Raw genomic sequence first — 18,682 nt, forward strand, 5'->3', positions numbered from 1 at the left:
ATTAATATTTGCTCTAAATGCTGAAAAATCTCACTGATACACAGACGAAACCTGCGGATATCCATTCCACAAATACACATTGGATTGTATTAACAATGTCCAGTCAGGGCTAGCCAAAGAAACTAAATGAGAACAAGTTTATGTAGTTTTTTTTGGTCCTGCAGAGAAAATATCTAACGGCACATAAAGCCTCAGGGGTCGCTCGTGTGTCATTTTGGACAAACAAATACAAGCTTCTTTTCACAGCAGAATTTTATTAGCCCAGACTTCCTGCCACACCGATCTCTTTCTTCATGTCTGTTTGTTTTTAAGGCACTACATGGTCTGCAGTGACATGATGATCAGTCCTTAAACTACCCACAATCTAACAGTAAATTGCTGCGGACTGTCCCACAACTAAAACCCCCATGGTGAATGTGCGTCCAGTTAGCACCTGACAAAACTGTTTAAAAACTTTAGTTTTTAGAGTAGGACTAAGCCCCATCTTTTGTCTTTTTGCCCATGTGGGTCAACTTTAATAGGGGTAATTTTGTGTTTGTTTTATGTTTTCATATTTTGCACCGTTGATGAAGCCTTTTAAATTTTCTCTCTGAAATAAACTGAAGAGAATAAATTCACTGATATCACTCCTGACTGTCTCAGAGTCGTGATTGTTATTTTTTAACCTCTGTTTGTCTGATTACTCATGAATAAATGATTATTTTTGGTTCTCTTTTTTAGAAAAAAATAATGAATAAAATATCCGTATTATATAACTGTGATATAAATAACTGTGAAATTCACTTCTTGTGAATTATTAATTCAGGACTGTAACGGATATCCATGTAAAACTGATTTTACACTTAATTTTAAATTAAGTTATAAGAAGTAAAAAAAATTATTTAAAAAGAACACCTACTTGTGTATAGATTTATCTAATCAGCTACTTATTAAAAAAAACATACAAAGAGATGTCAATGTTTTATTCAGGGGAAACAATTTCCTATTGAGTGTGATTAAAACAGGAAATGTAACTTATTTATTAAATAAATAAAAAATTAAAAAAACAGCCGAGACAACTGTTACAACCTGAAATATTTTATTAAACCAAAGAAACACATTCTCTCTCTCATTCACACACAGTTTTAGGGAATAAATACATGTCTGAGACTCGCGTATGAAAGACTCGGAGCACAGAGCTCAACTCCAGTGTTCCTCCTGCAGATAGAAGATTTTGGATAAACCCTGCATCAACACGCATCTTAAAATATTTAAATAAAAAACAAAAACTAAAAATATTCACAGCTAAACATCCAGTCATGTAGCTTAAAGATTCATTCGGGTGCATGCGCACGCAAACACACACACACTATTTCCAGTGATGTAACTCCAGTGTTTCTTCAGTCTGTATAAAAGCAGAGTTCAACTCCAACAGATCTGCACAACGATCCACTTCCTATACAACACGGTGGAACTTCCTCCACCGCCCAGCTTAAACCGGCTTCATAAACTTTTATTAAATAAACTTAAGAGAAGTTAATATAGTTAATATCTGCAGTACACTGCACATTAAGCACATTTCAGACGAGTCGGATTATAATTATTAGAATAAACTCAGATTATTGATAAACCTTCCTCTAAAGTCATGAAGAAGTCAAGAGAAAGTGTACAATCATAACATAGAGAAACGTTCACTGATCTGTTGTAATAATATCAGAGTTTACAGTACGAAGTCTGGTGCTGAAATGTAAAGGATATGCATGTGCCTGTTTATATAACCCCCATAAAATAAAAAACGGAAATAATAATTCTTCAAAGTTTCTTCTTTCCTAAAAATATATTTCAGTGAATGACTTTTTAAAACTACCCTCGGTGTTTACCACAAATACTAAACAGAAAGAGGTAAAAGAACAGAACACTGTTTGTTTTCATTGTGCAGTGCCATGAGCGTGTGTGTGTGTGTGTGTGTGTGTGTGATAGTAGTGTTGTGTAAAGAACATTCTTGAAGTGCACTGTATTCACAGCAGGCGTGCGTAGTGTAGTGAGTAATGTTTGTTTAGAAGTCTGATGTGAGTGAGGTGTGTCTCTGATCAAACCATCTAATCTGTAGTGTTGAGGTTTATAAATCTGACCTTTTAATTTTTTTAAGGCATCAACAGACACACAGTCAAACCTTTAGCACCGTGATGTGATTCTCAGATATTCATCCTGATATTAAACTGCGAGGACGAGCGGCTGATGGACGACGCTGAATAAACACCAGGTGTATGGGAAGGTGGCGTTTCTGAATACTTCCAGTTCAGAGCGGGGTGGTTCTGTGGTTCTGATTTGGATCCACGTCCTCGGTCCTGATGTCCACGCTCTCCCACTCGCCGCTACGATTCGACCTTTTGATAGCGTCCACCACTGTCTGAACGTACAGCCCATCCTCGAACGTAGCCGCCATGGCGACTGAATGCTGCACCCACGAGCGCCGGTCCTCCTGCGCCTGGAACGACTCGCGCAAATGAGTCACCATCGCTTTCAATCCCGAGACTGAAGGCCCTGCCCCTGAGACAGTATCGCTCAAAAGAAGCTCCTCCCCCTTGGTGCCGTTGCGCTGGCCGTACAGCTCGGTGCTCTTGGCCACCAGTCTGCCGGACGACCCCACCAGCATGACCTCGTGAAGCTCGGCACCCGGGAGGTTAAAGTTCAGTGTCACGTTGCAGACCACGCCCCCTGCCATGAGCAGCTGGAAGCAGGCGTAGTCATCGGCCGTGACAGAGCGGATGCCGCCGCCCGAACCACCGTGACGCACAAAGGTCCTGAGCATTCCGTGCACGCGAACGGCCCGCCCCCCAGTCAGGTAGCTCAGCAGGTCAATAATGCGAGAGCCGACAGTGTGCAAGCCGCCGCCGCCCATCAGCTCCTCCCACGCCCAGCCGTACGACTGGCTTAGCAATGAGCCGCCGTACACACGTGCCTCACACACCTGCGAGAGATAAACCAATCTCACATGAACATTAAATACACGTCCGTACATAGCGTACGCAGAGCCACGACCACCCTGAGTCTTAACAGTGTATGACCTGTCTTTAGGTCGTATTTTACAACGGGTGTAAACGTGACGGCGTGTACGTGTGAGTGTTTACCTGCAGCGTTCCACAGTAGCCCTCTGCGAGCAGGCGCTTCATCAGAATGAAGGCGGGAAGGAAGCGCAGAGCGTTGTTCATGATGCTCATTAGCTGCGGGTAATACCGTGCCGCCATCACCATCGTATACGCATCAGTCAGCGTAGCGGCCTGCTCGCTGATCACATTCTTTCCAATGCCTACACACACGCACATACAGATAAGAGACTCGTCTACTTACAGGAGCTAAAATTAGAGCTGTGAAGCAGCAGGGAGGAAAACACTTGCCTGGACACATTTAATAACACCACCTCGCCTCGTTTATCACACTGGAGAAAACAACAATTTATTTATAAAATATTTCTCTATAATAACTGTTAAAGAGATTGTGTGATTTTACATCCAGATTACAGGAACATGTTTAAGACACGGATTTACTTTACTTACACAATTACAATTTTATGAAACTCTCGAAAGAAAGAAATCCACAGATCCAGTGTACTAACCCTCCCCTCAATCTACCCGTTTGTAAAGCACAATACCCAGGCAATACAATGAACTGAGTTTTATTTTTTATTTTAACACTCAACAAACATGACTGAGCGAAGACATACTAGCCAGTCACAGGCTTCTGTCTGTGAGCTCACGCAGGTGGAAGTGGGCGGGTAGCATTTTGCCTCTGATGCTGAGGACATCAGGGGAACAGGGGGAGTAGTGAGCGTTATTGTAGAAAACCATGTATGACTTTCTTTCACCGTTTCATGGTCACGTTCAGCTGTCTTTGCCCTTTTATCGTATTTTGTGGGTGTGGTTAAGCATACAGCTAATGCACTTGGTAATTAATGCCCAAGTAAACCTGTTCATTTGTGTAAATGTTCCTGTGAAATGAATATTCTTATTATATTTATTACGTTTTCTGTTTTTCTTCATACTTACAAACATGTATGCCGATAACAAAAAAAAAACATTGAACAGAGGTTTACTCCTGTAGCAGGTATAAAACAATTTCAGGAAACAATTTATCAACATGGAAAGCACAATTCCTGTGTGTGTGTGTGAGTGAGCGAGCGCCCAGCAATGGGTGCGGTCGAGGAAGGAACACAACCCGGTCGGTTCTGTACACAGACATTCGAGATAAAGAAAGCGGGAGATAAATGACGGGTCTCACCCAGTGCCTTCACAGCGATCTGGCGCGTGTGCGGCGGCGGCGTCAGAATACACACGAGGTGGACTTCCTGTCGCAGCAGGACGTCATCTGATTGGCTGGTAGCGAAGGGGATGCTGAGATCATCAGCCAGACGTTCCGCTTCCTCCTGCGTCCGGCCCCAGACGGCCTGAACCGGGAACCCTTCCTCCTGCAGTAAGGACACCAGGGAGCGCACGGTCTGCCCCGTCCCAAACACACCCACACCCGGCAACATGCTGCTCAGCACGCACACACACACAAGCCTGCTGCGCTCACACTCTGTCAGTTATTACACACATCCTGTTGCTGAAACTCCAAATAACGAGAAGATAATCCTAAAAAAACAGAGAGAGAGAGAGAGAGAATTATGGACTGATCATGAACTGATGAATTTATTAACGGCTTGTCAAAGTCACTGCCTTTCCAACCGCAACACCCCTCGAATATTTATCATTTCACCTTCACAGGTCGCACAGCACCACGGAAAATCAATCAACATGAGCCGAGCCAGAACCAAAACAAGATCGAACACACAGGAGTGTAAAGGTTCACCCCCTGCCGCACCCCTTACTAAAATTTCACTTAAAATATCATCCTCATTCAGTCTCACTTAATTATTCACCATTCCTAATGCAGTTAAACCTTTATTATTTATAAAATGTTTAAATTAATTTTAAAAATGGTTGCACTTTGTTTTTTATAAAACGATACATGTATACTCCCCCCTTTTTTTATTAAATAAATGTATGCGTTAACAGTATTAAATATTTTATATTTAAATTTTAACATTTTTTATTTAGAAATACATTTAGAAAATAAACTATGTAATTGCAGATATATAATTCTAAGCGTTATAACTTTTTACACTTCAAATTTCTACCCATTTACTATTAATTTAATAGAGAGATTTTTTTTATTGATAATACATATAAATAAATCATGCATGTAATTTAATTAGTAAAATTAATAATAAAGTATATATATATATATATATGAATAATAAACTGCTGGATTTCCTGTGAGGAGAATGGGAGTTTATGCTAATTAAAAGGGTTAGCTCTCTAGCTAGCTAATAAATATCTACATTATACCCAGGATTAGTTTCAAAGCGACTGAATAATAATCGTAATCTTTTATACTTACCCAAACTACTTTTTGGAAAATCCTTTCCTTAAATAAAAATCCTCTTTTAGTTATTTTTTCTCGGATAATAAAATCTCCTGAGAGAAATCCTGACTAGCATCCGGGCCGCCTCCCTCCTCAGATCCGACCAAGATAAACTCACTTCTCTTCAGGGAAAAAACAGACGATATCCATGCCGTATCATTCTGACAGGGTTCACATTCCTTTACGTGTTTATGTTTTAATCCAGTGTTGTTTTATTCCCCAGTAAGAGCGGTGAGCTCTCGGACCATCACAAACGCGTCCGACCACAGAAACGAGCCAATACTCCGCGCATGCGCACCACCAGGCAGCCCACCACCAGCGAGCCAGCGCATGTCATTCGCCACGCCCACTTCTACGCCCATCCTGTTCAAAAGCGTATTTATGTCACGTGACGTTATGTTATCATCCTGCCAGGTCTCAGATCAGAGATGGCGATCAGACGCTGCGCTGTACAAAGTATTGGCACCCCAGTGGAGGTGAAAGGCGAGTTTTACAGGAGAATTGTCGAATTCTGTCTGGGAGCATGCACATGAGTGAAGACTATTTTAACCTTTAAAGTAGTAATAAAAAAATGAAAAAAAAAACATAAAGATGAACTAGTGCAAATCTATATATTTTTTTCTCTACTGATTAAATTACTATAGGCTATAAACTGCAGTGTAAATATAATGTCCAGGAGCCTGTTCTGTTGCCATGTACCTTATGTGTTTTCTTCAAGTCAATTACCCTAAATCATGCAGAGTAGTTTAAGAAAAAATAAATAAATAAATAGATTTCAGAAAAAGAAACCCCTCAAATACACAAGCATGTTAAAGATCTAAATAAAAATATAAGAAACAAATAGTAAGGCGTTCTCTTTTGCTGATTTCAATATTACTCAACTAAAGTATTATCGATGAACGTGACTTTAGCAGGGTTACAGGACAGGACGATGTATTAAACATGTCAGTCGTGCCGATAGGGTCATCCATGTGCAGATTTCCTTTAACACACCCGACTCAAGGGTGCAGTGCTTGCATTAGAGCAGAAAAACGCAATGAAATGTACAGGACGGAGAGTATTCTCCCGGACCAGGCATGCTGTCCGAATGGGTGCCAGTACTTTTGCAGCAGTACAAACAAACACGAGTAAAGACACTACAGATTAAAACTAGGCATTTTAAAGCAGCATATTTAAAGGTTTATTTATAATCTATATTCAACAAAATGTCCAAAACAAGTAGGAAACAAACGTACGAACAAACAAACCAAAAAAAAAAAATAATAATTTTGACCTTTAGTGTCCATCTGCAGCCTGGGAAGGTTAAATAAAACACCAAAAGATCCAAAGTAATGACATTTGAACCAATGAAAATTGGACTGTAAGAGATCTGTGTGGGCGCTTCATCTCCGCAGATCAGGAACGACTTTGTTGCCGCTGGTTGCGACGGGGATGAGGAGCTTCCTGTATTCGAGCGGGAGGAATTTCTCGATTAAGACGTTAAGCGGCGTGCTGTCCGTTACAAAGCCCTGCCTAGAAAGGGGGGAAAAAACGAAAACAGATGACCTGATTTTCCAGAAACAGGAAATAAACCTACATTCCTCATCTAGTCTTCTACATCTAACGCACCTTCTCATGAGGAGCTCAACATCCTCAACCTCGATGGTTTTCCTCTTGGCGTGGGCCGAGTACACCTCCAGGTCTTCCGCCAGACGATCGAAATACCTCTGCAGTCTGAGACAGGACATAGAATCAACACTCAGACCCCGATTAATAACGCTCCCTTTACTGTAAAAAAATAAAATGAAATAATTCAACTTACATGTCACTGATGACGGGATAGACGTCGCTGGCCACCTTCGTTTTGGCGAAGTGTTTAAACACGCTCATGACGTAGCTCTTCGGCAGGACGCCGGCGGAGGCGCTGTGAGGCGTGCGTCTCGAGCGTGGCTTCACGACTTTCGGTGCAGGACTGAAAATATGCATCAGAGTGAGTCGTGTACGGGTTATAATCCACTAAACAAGTTTATCACATTTAAATTTATAAACAGATTACCCAGCATTCTGAGCTTTGAGGACGGTGGGTGTGGCCAGAGCACCGGGAGTGGACACCTGCTTCCGCTGTCTGATAAACCCTGGGGTCTGCATCGAGAGCTCTGTGAGGTTAAATACACATGCACATGTTAAAAACAATAAAAACTAAAATATACAAACTGAAAGTGTTATAGTCTAACCTTCACTCTGGTTGTCTTCCTCCTCCTCCTCCTCCTCCTCCTCCGGCTCCTGATCATGTTCCTCTTCCTGCAGCTCTTCAAATTCTTGTTGCTGCGGCTCCTGTTCTTCGTCCTCCTCTTCCTGCAGTGCTTCCACCTGATCTTGTTCCTCTTCTTCTACTTCCTGCTGCTGCTCTTCGTCGTCCTCTTCAGGCATCGCTTCCACGTCTCGCTGCTGTTCTTGTTCCTCCTCCACTTTTTCTTTCTCCTGATCTTGTTCCTCCTCTTCTTCTTCTTCCTGCTGTTGCTCTTCCTCCTCCTCCTCACCAGCAGAAAAGTTGACAGTGGGGCTAAGATGAACCGAGACAATGACCTCCTCGTGTTCTGATTGGCGGCGACGGTGAACTTCCTCCTGGTCAACGTTCTGTGTCAGAGACGGCTCAGGATCTGCAGCGTGGATGGCTGAGGATGACGCAGGGCTGCGATGAGGAGTCTCAGCAGACTCTTTCTCCACCTCCATACTGAACACCTCTTCCAGCTCTGTTCCACCAGCCAAACTCTGCAGTTCTACACAGGAAACGAAGACACTCAGTTTTACTCAAGTGTGTGGGATATCTGGCAAATCTGGTGCAAATCTGCACCAAGAAAAGGAAAAACTCCAAACTCACTCAGAACGAGTGCTGCATGTCTTCACTTGTTTGTTTCAGTTGAAGGTGCTTGAATGCGTGTAAATGAAGCTATAAATATATGGAACGACTCTTTTCACTGATCAGTGAGCTGTGTGTGGCGTATGGAGGAGATCACAAACCCTTCAGGAGAGTGTAAACGAACTGGAACAAATTTATACTGTTTGCTTTGGATGATAGAGAGTCCATGAGAACAGACTTGGGAAGATTTTCTCGTTTGTCGGTCTCCTTCATGCTGCTGGATGTGTTTTATAATAGAGATCAACATCTGTAGCTGGACTGTGTGTGCTTGGAGTTTCTACTTCATTTCTTTTTCTTTTATTTATTTGTGAAATTCTGAAATTAACTTTAAAATAATCTCCATCACAACAAATGCTTCATCAACAATAACGTACACTCGGAGTGAATTGTTTCCTAAGATTGTTTCACAGATGTCTCTAACAGAGGACTAAGACACCAGCGATACCAGCCGACACTTTCATGCTGATGTTAAGACCATGATACAGAATCAGGATACATGTTTAATAATATTGTATCAGGTGGACCTGGTGATTCCCACCCTGACATCACAAACTGCGATTCTCTGTAGCTCCACCCCCAAACTAGTTTATACCACTAAAGAGAGAGATAGTAGGTCTTAATATAGAGAAATATTTTAAGTTTTCTGCAACTCATTCAACATGCTTTTTCTCTCTAAGTATTTATTAAAGCATCACACACTTTATCTCCTGACGGTTACTTACGTTTCTCAGTGAGATCCTGATCCATCCCGAGGCTCTTCGCTCCTCTGCCTCGTGCCATCACACCATCCCTGATGGCTCCGCCCTCCGAGTGGTACGCTCTCCGGGTGATTCGCTGAGGCAGATGTGATAGCTCCTCCCCATGAATGCTTTCACCCTCTCCCTGGTCCATCTTCTCCACCTGAGCTTCCTGTACAGCAGACTCGCTCTCCTCCTGCTCCTGAGGCTCGCGCTCTACCATGGCCTGAGTCGGAGCGAACGGGATATCCTCGGGACTCAAGGACATGCCGTGGCCCCCTGGTGACGGAGGAATCATCTCCACATCGTCCTCCTCTTCCCGACTCTGGGAATCCGGCTCCAGGGCTTCTGAAGGATCTTTGTTAGGTTTGGAAACACTGCTCTCACGAACTTTAAGTTCATTTTGGACAACGTCCTGAAGTTCTTCTCCATCACCACCATGGTTATCTCTTATCTCCGCCTCTGTAACCTCTCCATCAGCATCTCGCAGCTCGGAGGCCTGTGGGTGGGCGTACAGCTCCGTGTTGCTCATCATCACGTGTGTGGTGAGCTCCGGCACGGTGACGTTACTCAAACCCAGAGTGAACTTCTGCCAGTCCGAGTCCTGGAGAGTTCCTCCATCCTGCACTGCTGTATAATCTGATCATCAAAGCACAAACAAAAAGGGAGGAGCTTCAGGAGCAGGGCCAGACAATAAGATTATTATAATATCAGTATTGTGATTCACTACGTAATACATTTTTTTTTAATCAATTTAACATTTAATACTTATTCATTCTAACACTAAGTAAAAAAAAAAGTAATTACAACTCAAACCAGATAAACTAAGGTGCAAAACTTTTTACTTAAAGTTAGAAATATTTACCTTTCATTTAAATCTTACACTTTATTAATCATAAATGTTTTAACATTTTGAAAAATGAACTGAAAATGTAACAAAAAAAAAAGTTATAAAATGTTTAATTATTTACATTGTTAAATTCTTACACCTAGAAATTTCCATTTTCACTTAAAATGTAAAAGCATGTTCAAAACTATTTATTAGTACTAAACATTTATTATATTTTATTTCCGACTGAATAATATAACTGCATTGTTGGTAAGTGAGGAAATCTCCAAGTGATGTTCGACTCAAAGCGGGACTTTTGATTGTACAGAATAACAGAACTCAGTCCTGAGAGTAAACACACCCTTTATGTCTCTATAGAATCCCCTGATACACCAATGCACTGATCCCAGTGTCTCACTAGTGCTTGGAAAGTAGTAAGTTTTCTCAGAACACCCGAGCCATGATCGAACTGACTGTTATTTATATCCTTATTAACGATGGGTGCCAATAAATATGGAGCTGGCTATATACATTTTGGCACTGGAAATAAAGTCATAAAAATCATACCTCACGCTCCAATCTGTTCGTTGCTAACGGAGCATCCGCAGTACAAATCGCTATGACTGAGCTGTTCCGTTTCATTTATTAATAAAAACCTGTGATGAAAAACTAATCAACACCTTCTGACCAATCAGAGGCCAGGATTCAGCAGTGCTGTGGTGTAAAGATGAGATCAGTGCAGCACCTTGGATATCACGTGCCTCTAAGCGTTTCTGGATGGCCTCATCGAACGCGTCCACGGAAACCCCCTTCCGTCGCCCGGACGCTTTTCGCCTCAGACCCGCCCTCTCGGAGGGGAGGTTCACGAACGGCGTCTTCAAGGTGAGGCTGAGGACACTGAGACAGAACAATAACATGTGTTCAGTGAGGAAGGGAGAACCAATATCCCAGGAGTCACTGGTGTGTAAAATTGAGACATGCTGGGGGAAAAAAGTTAGTTAATTTTTAATAAAAGGAGAACACACACACACACACACACACCTAATCATAAATGATTTGTAATTTCGCTCCGCCCAAAGCTATAAAATTATTAATATTCAATTAGTAATCTTTAAATTTCCATGGAGAATTAATTATGATTATGAATCAAAAATAATTTATTTGTTAGTCTTCAGACAGGATTAGTTCCTCAGAGTGGTGTCTGTGCCGTTATTCTCCCACGTCGCCTGAGATGATGCTCACGTATCCGTGTGTCACTCACATAAAGACGTGTGATAAGAGATTTCCGGTTGCAGTGGTGTGTGTCTGTGAACTCTTATGACAGCATCGCGTTTGGTCATGTGATCCTTTTATCTTTTGCAGATAAACATTAGAGGATTTGGAATTATAGATTTATACAAGAGATACGATCGATTATTTATTTTAGAAAACGAAAAAAAATGGAACTCAGGGGGGAGATGTGTGAATATTAAGTATGCATGAATAAATATAATAAGTACTTACAGTAAAAGGACAAAAAATACAATGTCCCGGGAACAGACACAAAAACAAATAAGGCACCGAAACAGGTAGCAGCACCTAATTACCCCGCTTCCTGGGATAAATCTACCCCCGCATTACAGACTGAGACATGTGGGAAATGTTTACCTTTTCGATCCTGCAGAGAGATCCTGCTCCTTACTGACATCTGGATTCTCCTGAGGGACGGCCAGCTCCTCTTCTTCACCTGAAATAAAGACACACCAATTATCACCCTCTGACATGACATCACTACCTCCCTCGGACTGCTGCAGACTGCTGTGTGAGGATGACCAGTGGCGTACACTAAACCCATACGGAGAATGAATACGCTGTTAGCTCAGTCCTCCATCATGAATGTTTACTTGATTCTGATAACAGTAATGTCTTGTCCTATAGATCACTTCATGGATTATTCTGGATCAAACAGAATCAAAATTTCTCATTTAACTGACGAACTGTGATATGAATCCGAGTTCCAGTACCTGATGTCTGGTCCAGCTGTTTCTCAAAGGCAGAGACGTTAAAAGTGGGCGCCGGCCTCCTGCGGCTCATCCCACGGACCAGGTGAGTCAGTGGTTCTGTGGCCAAGTCAGGCAGCTCGAGTCCAGACACACCGTCACTAAGAGCGCGCACACACACACAAAAAAAATCAATTTTTCCTAAGCAGTCATTAAAGGCGCAAAAAAAAGTAAAAATAGTAATAGATTATTTTCTTTTCCTTTACATGTAAACTGTAGCTGTGTATTTAGGGTTTAATGACCTCACTGTTCCTGGGAAAACCCAACTGGAAAAATGACTTCCGGTCTGGAATGATTCTACAGGGAGCGGAGTTATGTGAAAGTGGGCGGAGATCTAATCTTCCCTAATGACCTTTAAACAGCTTTGTGTTTATTTATCAGATGTGTGTGTGCTTTACACGCTAGGAGCTCCTCTTTTATTAAAATGATGATTTGGATGTTGTTATAAACACGTAATAAAGACTTAATCACCACGACAATGAAACTTATCGATTAATGATTAATCTCAGACGTTTGATTAGACCTATCCAGAGGATTAGTTTCTCTGGAGGCACGCCCACCTGCGTCTGTTGCTATGGTGACTCGTCTCTGCTTCCTGCTGATCCCCCTTAGGCACGGCAGTCTGACCCGAGAGCAGCAGAGACGCCTCCGCTTCTGAAAAGCACAACACACGAGTTCACAGTGAGCGCACGTCACGTCAGGCTGCACGAAGCGTCGATACGTGTGCGTACTCACCCGTCCGGATGATGCCCCTGAGCAGCCCGCGAGGCGTGACGTCATCGTCGTACAGCGCGGGAGAGGGAAGCACAGCCGGCGTCTTCAGCGTCCTGCCCTGAGACCGGGCACGTTTACTGGGCGGGGGCGGAGACTGAGCGGCCGTCTGGACTCGGATCAGAGTTAAGCGTAAATGTTTATTGAACCAATTACAGTGTATAAAGAAAGACACGTCTGTGGAACTAGTCGTACCTCATGCAGCTTCTGTTTGAGTTTGTTACGGAGAGCAACGTGAGGCGTCTCAGGCGTGTTCCTCAGTCTGGAACTCCTCCGCGTACGCGAAAGCTGCTGATCACGAGACGCGCTGGAGAATGAGAAGATTCGTTAATGAAAACAAATAAAAACAGCTACGATCTTAACAAAGTGTAAAATGCTGCGATAATAAGAGCTGGACTAATTAACTGAGATCATGATCAATAATATCACAGCACTTTCTCTGAGATAACAACATGAAACATTTAGTAATAATTACTGTAACAAAGTCTGAACTTTAAATAATAAAATACTAAACATTTTACAGAATTTATTTTTTTCATTATTTTTGTATTATTGTTGTTGTTATAAATGTACACAGTACAGAAGACAGACTGAACTCTGAAGGAAGCGCAATTGAATAAATTACTGCTGTGTGTAAAAGTTTGTGCACCCCTAAACAAACTGATTTTTATAAATAATGACATGAGAATCTGTGTGTGTGTGTGTGTGTGTGTGTGTGTGTTGCTTTAAAGATGTTTCTGAAAAAGAATCCGCACGTGTTGAGATATTAATACTGAAAACAAATGAACGAGAAGGACTCCAACTCAAAAGTTTGCGCACCCTTTACTGGGTGTGATCTAAGATATAATGATCTGTTCAACTTTGAATCTTTTTAAAAACACGTTGTGTTGATTTAGGGTCCTGTACTGAACCGTATGTAAATGAAATGAATGAGTGTATAGAAAGCCCACTGTTTTTGTTTTTTTATTATTTTACTTTAAGATCAGAAGCAGAAGGTTTTAATGCCACCCCTCTTGCACGTCCAGGGAATGTGTTTTAGTGACAGATCCTCCAGAACAAAACGATCACAAGACAAAACAACACGACAAAAAGAGTAAAGACTTTTGGTTTTAGATTGTTTTTCCCCCTCTAACTGTATGATGACACAAACACACACCGCTAGATGCTAACCGCTAAGCTAGCTACAGTACTCGCCTCCTGGTGACGGGAGAGCGCTGCGTGTCCGTCTGCAGGACGTTTCTGAGTAAAACTCGCGCAGACACATCGTCCTCCTCCGTGGGGTCCATCACACGCGGAAATCAAATATCTTCCTTTGAAAAATGTACCAGATGAACACAAGTGACTGAAGCTTCTCTGCTAACACCAACAGCAGATTCAAATAGAATCCGGGCTGACGTCATCTCCCGCGCTCACCTACCCGCGCGCGCGTGCTTCATGGGATCTGTAGTTTTGCAGTTTCACTTCCGGTTACTGCAGCCTACATCTCGCGAACGAGTAAAGTACAGTTATAGTTCATGTATTCATTAACTGATTGTTTATAATGTATTATGAAAGCAGACATCCTTAAATATGTTCTATAATTTATAGTTTATCGTGTAGCCTTTAATATTAAAAAAAAAAAAACAGTTTGTGTATTTAGTTGTCTGATTATTTACCATCGTTAACCTTTGTTTATTATCATATGTACTCATTGTTTATAAACTCACAAGCTAGCTAAATTTTCACATTAAAAAATTGGGGACTTTCTAATGAATAAAGGCGAACTGGTGAATTTTTTCTTTTCCCTTTTTAACCAAAAAATAATTTTATATATATCCAGAGTATAGATAAGGGCTCAGAATATTACTTTGGACTCCTCACACCCAGGCACAAGAACAGTCCCCCCCTCACCCTCCCCCCCCCCAGGCAATTTACCTCATGAACAGTTAAACATTCTTCTCACTGTCAATAAATACAGTATATGTGCAAAACCACAGATATTTATGTAACTTATTTGAAAGCATCTCACACCCTACTGCATTTGTTGTAAACGTTTTTTGTTTGTGTGTGTGTGTGTGGTGCTGTTTTGTCTTGTCATTTGTTTTGTTCTGGAAGCTCTGTCACTAAAACAAATTCCTTGTACTTGGCAATAAAACTCATTCTTATTCGGATTTTTTAGTTTTTTTTTCTCATATCCTTTAAATATTCAAATATTTGAGTTTAAAGAGTACAGCTTTTTAACTTGACCATTGCACAAAGACACTTTAAGACACTTTAATAACTTTGCACACCTACCTTCACAACTACACTACATGTTTACGTTTACATCCTGGACCAATGCACAAAGACACTTTAATAACCTTTGCACAAAGACACTTTGTTCTATGCATATTTGCACACCCAGTACAGTATATTTCAATTTGTACAGTATATTTCTATTTTTATGTACATCATATTTCTATTTTATTTTTAGTTCTATTTTTCCTAGTTTAATTTAATTTTTCTATTTAATTTTCTATCGTATTTCTTTTATTCATATTTATTTCTTATTTGTAAACTTTAATTCTCTTTTAGGGTCAATGGCAGTCGTATAAGCATTTCACTACATTTCGTACTGTGTATGACTGTGTATGACTGTGTATGTGACAAATAAAATTTGAATTTGAATTTGTATAGGCTCTATATATTTAACCAATATACTGTATAGTATATTACATTTTGTTTCTTGCTTAACATTTATAAAATAAGCATATGTCTCCTTTTTCTTCTTTAAATGAAGCATTTATATATTTGAAATAAAAAGTTAACAGGTATACAGTTGACACACACAAACACACATTATTTTGTACATTTGGATTAAAGTTGAAAGCTAAATCTTTTTTTATCTTACAATATTCAGTTTCTCTATATGTATTTTAATTAGATTATTTTGTATAGTTTTTATCTCTACAGCCATGAACCTTATTTACTCTGTAAGGTCACGTGATTTCCCCCTCCTCTAACATGTGTTATTGTGATTTAAGATGATCTGAGTGTTCAGTATTCTCAGTGCGAGTCCTGAGCTCTGAGGTCAGCGCAGTCCTGCGCAGTGCGGTGATTATTCACGCAGAAAGCTCTGGAACATGCGCACGCTCTGCGCAGACACGGCGCTCATCAACGCGCTTTCAGAAAAAGAAAACAGGAAGTTGTAAGTATTGTGGGACGTGTAGTTCCGCTTTTAGGCCGCTGCATTTGATAACAGCGCACGAAGATTAAGAAAAGAAAAACCCCAGAGAAACTTGTGTGAGGGTGTTCAGGAGAGCGGGAGAGCGGCCCCGTTATGCCCGGCTTCACGTGCTGCGTGCCCGGATGTTATAATAACTCGCACCGGGACCGCGAGCTCCGGTTCTACACCTTCCCGAAGGACCCGACACAGCGCGAGATCTGGCTGAAGAACATCTCCCGGGCCGGAGTGAGCGGCTGCTTCAGCACCTTCCAGCCCACCACCGGGCACCGCGTGTGCAGCGTGCACTTCCCCGGGGGCAGGAAGACCTACACCATCCGAGTCCCGACGCTCTTCCCGTTACGCGGCGTGAACGAGCGGAGAAGTCGGCGCGGCAGGGGCAGGAAGGTCCACGCTGCGTCTGCGCCCGCGTCTGCGCACGTCCTCACCAGCGCCGGGGCGAACCACAGAGAGGGGCAGGACGAGCCCGAGTTCCTGGTGCAGATCGGACAGAACGGGGAGTACATCACACCCGTGTCATCTTCATCATCGTCGTCATCAGTACCGGTATCGTTACCGGCGGAGGGCTCGTGCACGGCGCTGAAGTCCGAGGACGCGGAGGTGTTGGTGGTTCCGGTGGTGTCGGTGGTGCCGGTGGTGCCGGTGGTTCCGGATCAGCCCGGTCCGCTGCTGGCGCTGTGCGGGGAGGAGCACTCGTACTCCCTGACCACCGGCACCACCTCGGCGGAGCTCCTGAGGAAGCTGAACGAGCAGCGGGACATCATCGCGCTCATGGAGGTGAAGATGAAGGAGATGAAGAACACCATCCGCCAGCTGCGCGTGAGCGAGGCGCGCCTGCAGGAGGAGCTGCGCGAGCGCGACCGCGCGATGTGTGGGATCGGCTCGGTCCGGAAGAAAGTCTGACAGACACACACACACACACACACACACACACCGGGCCGAGGACTGGGACAGGACAGTATGGGTGGGGTGTGTAGGGGTGTGAGTGTGTGAGTTTATTTGTGTTTTATTTTTTTTTATTTTTTTTTTTTTTGAAGTTTCAGTGTTAAATCACTAGGACTGGTTGATCTTTCGTGACGTTTTTACCACCTGTACAACCTGTGTGTGTGTGTGTGTGTGTTGAGCTTCTGGGTGATCGTCAATGACGTCATAAAATCACCAGGAAAACATCATTATTATATTCTCATTGTTTTAATACCCAAGAAAGGAATAACATCATCACCATGGCTTGTCAATATGCACGCGTATGCAACTATGGACACGCCCCCAGCCATAATATCATCACATAATGTTTCTAACAGGGACAGAAAGAAGATTCAACGAAATTCTCACCGCATCGCCCAGCCCTACATGCTCAGACTAGAAAGGGTACCGAACAGTCCCGTACTTTGGCACTAGGTCAGTTCGGTCCAGTACACTTTTAGTTCTTTTTTTAGTGTGTAGTTTGTGTTTAGGATAAATTTACATTTCTCCTTTTTTTTTTTTTTTTACTTGTAGGTCACTTTTCCTACAGTTCAAGGTAAAATATATCAACTAAAGATACCGAATGTGTCCTCGTCAGAGATAGTTCCCCCACACACAACAAGGGAGTACGCCACACCAAGTTAAGGACTTTAGGACTTCTGTTTCACATCTTTAAGGCGATGATGTCACTTTCTGTGACAAACCAACTTCCTGTCTGTTCCTTGGAAATGCACTGAGGTTTTCCATTTGCAACACAAAACCCATCAGTGTTTTGGTTCTGATCCGATACCGCTGCCGTCTCTGTAAGAAATTAGAAACTTGTGGACAGCGTAGATCTTTTTAAATCATTAAAATCAATTGTTGAAAATATATTAAGTAATTAAGTAATGAATACATACTGCAACTTAACATCTAATTGGATATCTTGCATCATAAATATTTATAATTCTGGTCACGCCCACATGACCTGCTGACCTTCCTAACTGCCCAATATGATAATGTAATGGAGAAGTACTAACCGGTTACCTGCTGAATCAGACGAGAGATTCCAGTATCAGAGGCTCAGCAGACGAGTCTGTGAGGAGAATACACTGAGATTTGACCCTGGGTGACCTGCAGCCTGAGGAACACCATAGTGTGCAGTGTGCAGGACTGACTAAAGCATGTACAGTAGACAATTCTAGACTCTTCACGACTACCAGCATGATCGCTCTCTCTGTCTCTTACACTCTTCCATCATTTGACGAGACTCATCACAATGTATTTAACGTCCTGTTTGTCATATTTTGATACGATCTGGAAATTCAACCCAAATCTTCACTGATTTCAAAAACAAATTTAGTCTATTTTCTGATGTCGTGATCCTGTAATTTTTCAGGCGCTTGTGGTATTCTTATTAAGATGTTTGTGTTTTTATTTTTTATTAAATTCTTGCAACTATAAGTCTGACTGTGTCTTATACCACTTTTAAAATTTAACAATCGTTCATCAGCATTAGGAGTCGGAGATGATAACAGCACGATATGATTCTGAACGCCCACAAAACTCCATAAAAGGTAAAGAAACAGAAGTGGAAGTTATTTTGACTCACTACTATGTAAATACATATGGTCTGTCCTGACCCCTACACACCTGGAACCCCCTACAAGTTCTGCTGTTTAGGAGACACACTGACCCAGTCGTCTAGACGTCACAATCTGCTTGTTGTCAAACTCACCCCGCTTCTTACACTTGCCCATTTTTTCTGCGTCAAACACTTCCACTTTAAAAGAACTGACTTCTCACCTGCTGCCTAATAAA

General features: G+C 42.1%; 3 protein-coding genes across 3 annotated transcripts; 1 reads left to right on the forward strand and 2 right to left on the reverse strand.

Moving 5' to 3' along the window:
* Window positions 1-1,630: 1,630 nt before the first annotated feature.
* Window positions 1,631-5,874, reverse strand: gfod2 (glucose-fructose oxidoreductase domain containing 2). Its single transcript, XM_053513910.1, has 4 exons — window positions 5,419-5,874; window positions 4,258-4,610; window positions 3,111-3,289; window positions 1,631-2,950 (listed from the first exon to the last, which is right to left on the reverse strand). The coding sequence occupies exons 2-4, from the start codon at window positions 4,508-4,510 to the stop codon at window positions 2,279-2,281; spliced, it is 1,104 nt and encodes a 367-aa protein (XP_053369885.1). The 5' UTR covers window positions 4,511-4,610; window positions 5,419-5,874; the 3' UTR covers window positions 1,631-2,278.
* Window positions 5,875-6,604: 730 nt separating this feature from the next.
* On the reverse strand, window positions 6,605-14,511 carry cenpt (centromere protein T). The gene is made up of 13 exons (XM_053512612.1): window positions 13,912-14,511; window positions 12,913-13,024; window positions 12,682-12,826; window positions 12,507-12,600; window positions 11,911-12,047; window positions 11,555-11,633; window positions 10,653-10,804; window positions 9,064-9,717; window positions 7,656-8,201; window positions 7,478-7,577; window positions 7,244-7,393; window positions 7,051-7,155; window positions 6,605-6,954 (listed from the first exon to the last, which is right to left on the reverse strand). Exons 1-13 carry the CDS (start codon window positions 14,001-14,003, stop codon window positions 6,825-6,827), a joined length of 2,496 nt encoding a protein of 831 aa, XP_053368587.1. The 5' UTR covers window positions 14,004-14,511; the 3' UTR covers window positions 6,605-6,824.
* Window positions 14,512-15,937: 1,426 nt separating this feature from the next.
* On the forward strand, window positions 15,938-18,397 carry thap11 (THAP domain containing 11). The gene is made up of 2 exons (XM_053512558.1): window positions 15,938-17,317; window positions 17,417-18,397. Exon 1 carries the CDS (start codon window positions 16,016-16,018, stop codon window positions 16,820-16,822), a length of 807 nt encoding a protein of 268 aa, XP_053368533.1. The 5' UTR covers window positions 15,938-16,015; the 3' UTR covers window positions 16,823-17,317; window positions 17,417-18,397.
* Window positions 18,398-18,682: the final 285 nt, after the last annotated feature.

The sequence above is a fragment of the Clarias gariepinus genome, chromosome 15, assembly GCF_024256425.1.
Source record: "Clarias gariepinus isolate MV-2021 ecotype Netherlands chromosome 15, CGAR_prim_01v2, whole genome shotgun sequence".
NCBI classification, from domain to species: Eukaryota; Metazoa; Chordata; class Actinopteri; order Siluriformes; family Clariidae; genus Clarias; species Clarias gariepinus.

Coding starts and splice junctions, on each gene's coding strand:
- gfod2 (XM_053513910.1), bottom strand. CDS start 4,510: ATGTTGCCGGGTGTGGGTGTGTTTGGGACGGGGCAGACCGTGCGCTCC. Junction 3,290..4,257: donor GATCGCTGTGAAGGCACTGG/GTGAGACCCGTC, acceptor GCGTGTGTGTAG/GCATTGGAAAGAATGTGATC. Junction 2,951..3,110: donor GCTACTGTGGAACGCTGCAG/GTAAACACTCAC, acceptor TATCTCTCGCAG/GTGTGTGAGGCACGTGTGTA.
- cenpt (XM_053512612.1), bottom strand. CDS start 14,003: ATGGACCCCACGGAGGAGGACGATGTGTCTGCGCGAGTTTTACTCAGA. Junction 9,718..10,652: donor AGAGGCACGTGATATCCAAG/GTGCTGCACTGA, acceptor TTTGATGATCAG/ATTATACAGCAGTGCAGGAT. Junction 7,394..7,477: donor CTCAAAGCTCAGAATGCTGG/GTAATCTGTTTA, acceptor GCATATTTTCAG/TCCTGCACCGAAAGTCGTGA.
- thap11 (XM_053512558.1), top strand. CDS start 16,016: ATGCCCGGCTTCACGTGCTGCGTGCCCGGATGTTATAATAACTCGCAC.